At 33.1% G+C, this 9,948-nt stretch overlaps 1 protein-coding gene and 1 pseudogene across 1 annotated transcript; one reads left to right on the top strand and one right to left on the bottom strand.

Moving 5' to 3' along the window:
- Nucleotides 1–1,027: 1,027 nt before the first annotated feature.
- LOC116072706 lies at nt 1,028–2,169 on the top strand (annotated as a pseudogene).
- A 6,268-nt stretch (nt 2,170–8,437) lies between these two features.
- LOC116072746 (olfactory receptor 7E24-like) lies at nt 8,438–9,469 on the bottom strand. Its single transcript, XM_031344302.1, has one exon. The coding sequence runs from the start codon at nt 9,424–9,426 to the stop codon at nt 8,506–8,508; it is 921 nt and encodes a 306-aa protein (XP_031200162.1). The 5' UTR covers nt 9,427–9,469; the 3' UTR covers nt 8,438–8,505.
- Nucleotides 9,470–9,948: the final 479 nt, after the last annotated feature.

Below are 9,948 nucleotides of genomic sequence, written 5' to 3'. Positions count from 1 at the left end.
TTCTCATCAGTGTAATATGGAATTTCAGAGTCATTTTGATTTCAATTTCCTGGATAAGTAGGAATAATGAACATTTCTCTAATTGCTTCTTGGCCATTTGAGATTGCTCTCTTGAGAATTCTCTCTTTATCTCTGTCCCAATTTTTAATTGGATTATTTGATTTGTTGATGTGTAGTTTCCTTTTTCTTTTTATATTTTGGATATTAGTCCTATGCCAAATGTCGGGTTGGTGAAGATATTCTGCCATTCTGTTGGCTGCCTTTTTGTCCTATTGATGTTGTTCTTAACCTTGCAAAAGCTATTGACAAAATCCGACACCCCTCCATCTTAAAAGAAGTAACTAACATTTTGTTTCATTGAGTATTTATTTTGTTCTCCTTATATCTATTTACTGATTTCACCCTTGAGTTTATTATCTGCTTTCTACCCCTCTTTTCTGTCTTGCTTCTTTTTGTTCTGGAGATTTTAGGTATTCTATTAAATCACTACTATAAGATCTCAGTAATTTCTTAACAAAGACACTTAGTGATTTTCTCTTAGTGTTTCATTCATTGTGTCTCATAAGTTTAGATATTTTGCTTATTCATTTTCATGGAATTCTAGAAAATCTTTACTTTTTAAATTTCTTTCTTGACACTAGTCAGTGTGTAGATAATTTTTCATTTTCCATGAGTTTATAAGCTTTCTGTTTTTTTCTGTTGTTGAAATCCAAAGTTAATCCTTGGTGGTCTGATAAGATATAGGGGGTTGCTTCAATTTTCTTGTATCTGTTGAGAATGAATATATGATTAATTTTGGATAACTTTCTATGAGGTTTTGAGAAGAAGGTATATTCTTTTGTAGTTGTGTGAAATGTACTGTTGGTATCTATTAGGTCCATTTGAATCATAATATCTTTTAGTTATATCACTTGGTTAAATAAATGACTTGTTTTCAGAAGAAAAAGTATGTTGTGATTATTTTGTGACATGGCAATGGTTACTATTTGAAACTACCTTTACCATATTTCTAGCAGATAAAATTTATATGGAAATGTGGAACCACACACTGATATCATTTCTCATCTTGGGCTTCTCAGAAGATCCCAAACTAAAATCAGTTCTCCTTGGACTGTACTGTCCATGTACCTAGCCATGGTGCTAGGGAACCTGCTCATTATCATGGCTGTCAGTTCAGACTTACATCTCCAGAACCACATGTATTTCTTTCTCTGCCATACGTTCTTTATTGATATCTGTTTTATCTCAACCACATTACGAAACATGATATAGAACCTGCAGTCACAGAAGAAAGACTTACCTTAGAAGAGAATACCTTACACAGGCATATTTTTTAAAAATAATTTTGCTGGGATAGATAAATTTTTACTCACTTTAATGGTCTAGCATTGCTCTTTATCTATTTGTTACCCCCTCAACTACACTGTAATCATGAACCATCAGTTGTTTTCCCTTCTGGTTCTGGTGCTTTGGATCATCATTTTCTCAGTCTCCCTGATTCATGTTCTATTGATGAATGAACTGAACCTGTCTAGAGGCACTGAAGTACCACATTTCTTCTGTGAACTAAATCAAATTCTCATGGTATCCAACTCTGATACTCACATCAATAATTCTTTATAAATGTGATGACTGCCCTATTAAATGTGATACCTATGTTAGGAATCCTACATCTTACTCACAGATTATCTCATCATTATTGAAGATGTCTTCTACAGCAAGTACAAAGCCTTTTCTATTTGAGGATCTCATTTCTGTGTAGTTCCTTTGTTCTAAGGATCGGGACTTGGAGTAGACTTCAGCTCTTCTGTGGCTTATTCTTGAGAAAGTATGGCTGCATTGATATATGCTGTGATATGCCCCATGCTGAACTGCTTCATCTATAGCCTGAGAAGCAAGGATGTGAAGGGTGCCTTTGGAGAAGTTTTCATTCTCCAGACTTCATCAGAGTTTCTTCTTGTCTATTGTGGATCAAAAACATCAGAACTAAATTCATACAGAGACCTAAAAGTCAAAATGTATGAATATACCTTTCCTGCATCCTTTTTCTCATACATCACATGCCTATTTTACACTCTTCTGAAAGTATATGTATTTCTCCACCATCTCCTCCCACACCTGATCCTGACCCCTTTCCCCCTACCTCATTTCTCCTTCTACCTCCTGTGATTATTTTGTTCTCCGTTTGACATAGGAATGAAGCATTCACACTTTGATCTTCCTTCTTCTTGAACTGCATATGGTCTGTGAGTTGTATTGTGGACATTCTGAGCTTTTGCGCTAATATCCATTTAACAGTAAGTGCATACCATGTGTGTTGTTTTTGTCATTGGGTTACTTCACTCAGGATGATATTTTCTAGTTGCCTAAGGATCTCATGGAGTCATTGTTGATAACTGAGTAGTATTGCATGTTTAAATGTACATTTCTGTGTCCATTCCTCAATTGAAGGACATCTCGGTTGTTTACAGCTTCTGAGTATTATAAACAAGGCTGCTATAAACATAGTGGAACATGTGTCCTTGGTATATGTTAAAGCATTTTTTTGGGTATATGTCCAGAAGTAGTATAGCTGGGTCTTCAGGTAGAACTACTTCCAATTTTCTGAGAAACTACCAGACTGATTTTCCAAACAGGTTTTACCAGATCACAATCCACCAGCAATGGAAGAGTGCTCTTCTTTCTGCACATCTTCACCAGCATCTACTGTCAAAGATAAAGTTTTTTATCTTTGTCATTTTGAGTGTTGTAAAGTAGAATCTCAGGGTCATTTTGGTATTCATTTCTCTGACAACTAAGGATGTTGAAAATTTCTTTATGTGCTTCTCAGACATTTGAAATTCCTCAGTTGAGAATTCTTTGTTTAGCTCTGTACCCCATTTTAATAGGGTTATTTAGTTATCTGGATTCTAACTTCTTGAGTTCTTTGAATATATTGAATACTAGCCCTCTATCGGAGGTAGGGATGGTAAAGATCTTTTTCCAATCTGCATGTTTCCAATTTGTCCTTTTGACAGTGTTGTTGTCTTATATAAAGTTTTCAGTTTTATGAGATCCTACTTTTCAATAGTTGGTCTTAGAGCTTTAGCCATTGGTGCTATTCAGGAAATGTTCCACTGTGATGATGAGGCTCTTTCCTACTTTTCATCTATTAGTTTCAATATATATTGTTTTATATGGAGGTTCTTGATACACTTGGACTTGTGCTTTGTACAAGGAAATAAGAATGGATCAATTTGCATTTTTCTACGTGCTCACCACCAATTGAACCAGTACCATCTGTTGAATATGCTGTCTTTTTTCCACTGGACAATTTTACCTTCTTTAGCAAAGATCAGGTGACCATAGGGGAGTGGGTTTATTTCTGCATATTCAATTCTATTCTTTTGATCTATCTGTCTGTCTCTGTACCAATACCTTCACTATTGCTCTGTAGTACAACTTGATGTCAGAGATGATGATGTCTCTAGAATTTCTCTTATTGTTGAGAATAATTTTTGCTATACTATGGTTTTTGTTATTCCAAATGAATTTGAAAATTGCCATTTCTATGTCTGTGAAGAATTGTGTTGTAATTTTGATGGGAATTGCAGTGAATCTAGATTGCTTTTGTTAAGATGGCCATTTATACTATGTTAAACCTACCAATCCATGAGCATGGGAGATCTTACCATCTTCTGAGGTCCTCTTCAAGTTCTTTCTTCAGAGACTTGAAATTCTTATCATACAGTTCTTTCACTTTCTTGGATAGAGTCATATCAAGGTATTTTATATTATTTGTGACTATTGTGAGTCATGTCATTTCCCTAATTTCTTTCTCAGACTGTTTTTCATTTAAGTAGATTAAGACTACTGATTTGTTCGTGTTAATATTATATCTAGCAACTTCGCTGATGTTGTTTATCAGGTTTAGGAGTTTTCTGGTAGAATTTTTTGGGGCCACTTAAGTATACTATCACATCATCTGCAAATAGTGACTAGAGAAGTCATAGTACCTACTAGGAAAACTAGTGCTATCATTTTTTTCTGTCTGAGCCTGACAAACTACCTCTATTTTGATAATTTGATTCCCATTGAATATGCAGCTACGATGTGAGAAGGTTCTTTCTGGAAATGGTCAGATGGGACTGCAGAGACTCATAGCTTTCAAAAGCATGGTGCATGTTGACTTCTCTTTCTACAATGTGTTCATCTTTGAGTGTAAGCTGTTATTTTTATCCAGCCTCCATTTGTGAGCACTTTACTATCTTTGCTTTTGGTACATATTCATATACATATATGTACTGATCATGACCATCATTGATCTTCCTACTCAACTCTCTCCATAACAACATTCCCATTCAGCAGCTACCTGAACTCACATCAAAGACTGTTTTCAAAGGAAATAGTGGAGGTAAGGTGATTTTTGATCAGTTTACATCTGACAGCAGACTAATGTCTAGAACATACAAAGAACAAAATACTAGCAAATAAAATTCCAATTTATAAACTGATAAGCATAATAAACATATAGTTCACAAGAGGTGGAATACAAGTGGACAATACTCATGTAGAAAAAGTTAAATCTCCTTAATAATCACAAAAAAAAAAACGCAAATTGAAGCTTCATTTAAATTCCACCTCATCCATCCAAATGAATAGTTATTAAGAAAAAATAATACTTTAGGCCATTTTCAAAAAAAGAAGAAGTCTTGGGTTAATTTTTAGTGAGATATTAATCAATGGTATCCTGTAGACCCACAAGCATTATAGGCTATTGATGATAATTTTGGCCACTATTCATAACTTGAAAATAATACACCATTTCTGATGATACCACATACTAGATTCATAGAACATGGAGATATCAGTTATTATTGACCCCAAATCTTCAACCATATAGGATAGATTTCTTAGTCCTAGAATGTAATATCTACATTACCTTGGGGTAGAGAGAAATCATCAGCCTCATCCAGCTTTGAATATGGAAGCTAAAACACTGTAGACTGAAAAAAATCAGACAGGTTCAATAGCATGGATAGTATGAAAGTACCCAACATCATTCTGATAAGACTTAAGGCCTATTTTGTGAGACTAAATCAATTCCTGGCACTGTTATTGGGACCAAAAAGCTGATGATATGTCATGGGTTCAAAGTAAAATAATAAGTGAAAGTGATAAATGGCAATAATATATTAAAACAATTCATACTGCCTTTTTACTATATCCATAGACAAGTGCATCTCTCACCTATCATCAGAAAAGCTTCTTTGGTATAGATAGCAATTAACATTTATGGCCTGAATGGCCAACATGTTGAGAATAAGAGACTATGGAGTAGTCAGTCCTAACTTGGACATAGATGTCACTTCCATTCCCAAGGGCCAGAGAACTTCAAGGAGGAGTATATTTAAAGATTGTAAGATTCAGGGTTGGAGGATGATTTTTTTTAGAAAACATTTTTCCAGATATAAAAAAAGTAAGTACACATATAAACTCAAAATGATTGTGACAACATGCAAGAGATTTATTCAAGCTCAAATAAGCCAAAGTCAAGCATGGAGTGCCGAGAGACACAATAACATGTCATCTTTTCAGCAGCACTTGTTAGCTATCAAAATTCTGCCATTTTTACAGTGTACAGTCTTGGATTCTGTTAAAAGTCATGAGTCTGTATATAGTTGTTTATGTGGGTCCACTATTTTAATCCATTCAAGAATGAGGTCTTTTTGTTTTTCTTTCATTGTTTGTTTTGTTGTTTGTTTTGTTATATTTTAACTTTACCCTTATAGTTTTACTTAAAATCGGAGATTGTGATACCTCCAGCATTTTTTTCATGTTATTAAGGATCTTTTGGATACCTTGGACTTTTCATATCTCCACATGAAGTAAGATTATTTTTAAAATTTCTGTAAAGAACTACATTGGAATTTTCATAATGATTGAATTGAATTGTAGATTCTCTTTGTTAAGGACATTTTTGAGAATTTTAATACTTCTATGAGAATGAGAGGTTTTTCTATCTTTTAGTATTATATTCAATTTCATTTTCAGTGTTTTTAACATTGCATTGTGTAATATTGTCACTTCCTTGGTTGATGTATTCACAGAGTTTTTAAGGTATGGTACTATGACTAGTACTGTTTCTTTCTTGGTGTCTTTGTTTGTTTGTAAATAGGAAGGCTAATGGCTTTGGTGTTTTAATTTTGTATCCTAATACTTTGCTGAATATATTTTTAAGTTACCAGAATTTTATAGTTGATCCTTTATTGTCTTTTATATATAAAGATATACCACCTTCAAATAAAGTTTCTTTGATTTCCTACTTTCCTGTTTGTATCTCTCAATCTCTTTTAGTTGTCTTATTCTAGCTAAGACATTAAGTACTGTATTAAATAGCTATGGAGAGAGTGGACATCCTAATCTTGTTCATGATTTTAGTGAAAATATTTAGAGTTCCTTTCCAAATACCTTGTTGTTGATTGTGGGAATGCTGTAAATGCCTTTACAATAACCTTAGGCAGTATTCTCATGAACCTGCTATTATATTATTACATGTTTTCCCTTCCATAGTTTAATAACTTTTTTTTGCTCTTTATGCTTTATGCTTTCATATTTAGTGCTATTGTAGATTTTTTCTGCTATTGCCTATTTATTATTCTGTATTCCTCTTGTCTCTTAATACGCATATCTTTCCTAGTATTAGGGAAGTTTTACTCTAAGATTTATTCAAGATTCTTACTGTCCATATGATATGATTCTTTTCTTCCTATAGCAGTATTATTTAAATGCTTGATGTGGTTATAGTATTCCCGAGTTCTGATATACTCTATTCTTCAGTTTATTTCATTTTATTTTGTTTCATTACATTTTAATTTGGCATTTTCTGTTATTCACTGATCTACTCTACCCTGACTTTCAAGGTAGACACTCTTGCTTCAAGCTGACCTAATGTGTTGGTAAGCCTTTCCTTCAATATTTGTTTTTATTTGAACTACATACTACTAGTGAAAATGTATACTGTTCTAGCCAGTGTAAAAATCAATATAAAGGACTCTCAAACAAATAAATGTATCAAATATCTTAACTATATCATTCCTGGATTATTCAGAAGATTCTAAGCTAAAGTATCATGAATATATTTTCACAAATTGTTTTTGAGAACTGTTGATAAATCTAAAATATGAAATCAACCTAACTAAGCAAAAATAGATGAATGGATAAAAAAATCTGTAATATATAGAACGTGAAATGTCATTTTATGTCTGAAAAACAATGTTACTCTATAGAGAATCAAACAGAACCAATGGGCAGATGATAGGAAAATAATAAATGATAGTAAAGTTTAGGGAAAAATGTGCTCAAACTATCTGACAGTCCTAGATGAAAATATCATTATGTAATCCAATATCAAGTACAATGCAAACAAGTACAAGTACAAACAATAAAAAATCTTCAGCATTCATAAAAGTTTAGCATTTATTAAAGATAAGAACAAATTTTCAAATTTATTTAGATGAAAATTTCAAGGATTTTATAAAGAATCATGATTTAAAGTATTATATGTAAAAATATGTAACTTCTTTGAATTTTTTTAAAAGTTGGTCAATATTTTAAATTAATAATCATTACTGCATGGGAATAAAAATTACATAAATATATAGTACAATGTAACAGGAGTACATTTAATTACATTTCATTAATTGTTCCATATTCTGCTTTAATATTACATTAAACTTTTTGGTTACTGAATTTTTCCTACACCTGAGTTCACACATGTAAACAATAAAATATAAAACATATAAATCTCTAATTTTCATTTTACCTCTTATAATTCTCCATATATCCTTCATTACATGTTCTCCACTCAATTTCCTGTATCTATTCTGTTAGGTATTGAGTCCCATTAGTGTTACCTATATATGCTCGAGTTTGGGACAGATACTAGAGCATGAAACTGTTATCACTGGCCACATAGTTAAAAGTGAATGAGTCTTCCTTTCCAAGAAAGTGTGTACTACAAATAGCTGCATAATGAAACTGATATCAGTAAAACAACATCAAGCTTTAAAATTGAACATTCTTACACAATGGTCAATGATTTCATATTCATGTGTTGATGAATTATATTAGGAAAATATTGAAAATTGTTACTATCTGTAATTAAACCACCATGTTTCCTTTGTACATATGGTAATAGCATAACAATATAAAACAATCAAATTAAATTCAATCCAAAGTATTTCTGGCTGTGTTCCTTGGAGTTTCATTGTATAAAAATAAATGCAATGATAATTTTTAGTGTTATATATTCAGAGAGCAGGCCAAAATGAGGCTACAACATGTAACTTGGACTGGCACAACAAGACACATCTAGATTCACTCCATATATGCATTCATTTTTCACCATTTTATATACAGAAATTTTTATAGTTGCTGCATATTTCATAATACCACTCAGTTATATGACCCAAAATTTAAGCAACTATATATTAAGAGATTATACAGGTAGGTAAATTTTATTATTCAACTGAAAAATTTCTGGAGGGCTTTTTTCATGTCCCTGTTCCTCAGGCTGTAGATGAAGGGGTTCATCATTGGAACTATCATGGTATACATTACTGAAGCCACCATGCTTCCCCTGGTTGAACTAGAAATAGTTGAACTAAGGTATGCAACAAGACCTGTTCCATAAAATAAGCAAACAACTGACAGGTGAGATCCACAGGTAGAGAATGCTTTATACTTCCCTAACAAAGATGGAATTCTAACAATGGAAGAAAGAATTTTATAGTATGAGTAAAAGATTCCTGAGGCAGGGAGGAAACCAAAAATAATGCTTAGAAGAAACCTGAGTAAATTACTGATAGAGGTGTCAGAACAGGCAAGTTTTAGAAGCTCTGGAACATCACAGAAGAAATGAGGGATTTCCATGTTAGTGCAAAATTTTAGTTGTGACACCATCAAGCAGTGTACCTGTGAATCCATAAAGCTAATGAAAAACAACATGAGGACTAAACATCTACACAAACGAGAGTTCAGAATGACTTGATAGTGTAGAGGGTGACAGATGGCCACCCATCGGTCATAGGCCATCACAGTCAGTAGTAAGCTGTCCATACACCCAAAAAGTACGAAGAAAGATACTTGACTTAGGCAGTCAGCATATGTTATGGATTTGTTATGGGTCTGCATGTTTATCAGCAATTTGGGGATGATGGTGCTGCTGAAGCCCATGTCAGACAGTGAAAGGTTGTAGAGGAAGAAGTACATTGGGCTGTGAAGTTGGGAATCAGAGTTGATGGCCAAGAGGATGAGCACATTCCCAAGCACAGTGAGCATGTATATGAGCAGGAATAGTACAAATAAGATGGGTTGCAGTTCAGGGTCCTCTGAGAGTCCAAGAAGAAGGAATTCCAAGGTACATGTTAAGTTATATGGTTCCATTGGGCTAGGATATCTTTTGAAATCAACAGCAATGATGACAACAACAACAACACAAAAGACTTATTGTGTTGAATTAAGCAATATAGAGTTAACTGGGTACACAGTATTTTTGTAATCCTGTAATTAATAAGAAATCTTTCATACATGAGAACTATTGAGGTTTAGACAAAATTTATTCGTTCAGAAAGAAAGGTTCATGTATTAGGAGTTTTGTCTTCTGTTTAAAAGTTACTTTGATCATTTAAGAAGTATAATCTATAATTTGAATGTAGATCAGTGTTACTGCCTTTTTTTAGTAAAAATACGAACCTAAATAAAATGGCAACATAAAAGAGGGAAAGAGAAAATGAAGAGAAGAAAGAAGAGAGAAATGAAATACAGAATAAATAGGGAAATAAGAGCTAAGAGATGAAAGAGAGGAAAATGAAAGAAAAGAACAAAAGAAAGGAAAGGAAAAAAAAAGAGTCTTGGAAGTTCACCAATGAGGATATGTCCCTGGTAGAGACTAAGAGACTCCAGCCT

Source organism: Mastomys coucha, unplaced genomic scaffold (genome assembly GCF_008632895.1).
Source record: "Mastomys coucha isolate ucsf_1 unplaced genomic scaffold, UCSF_Mcou_1 pScaffold23, whole genome shotgun sequence".
Taxonomy (NCBI): Eukaryota; Metazoa; Chordata; class Mammalia; order Rodentia; family Muridae; genus Mastomys; species Mastomys coucha.
This window is presented reverse-complemented; position numbering and strand designations above follow the sequence as displayed.

Coding starts and splice junctions, on each gene's coding strand:
- LOC116072746 (XM_031344302.1), bottom strand. CDS start 9,426: ATGGAACCATATAACTTAACATGTACCTTGGAATTCCTTCTTCTTGGA.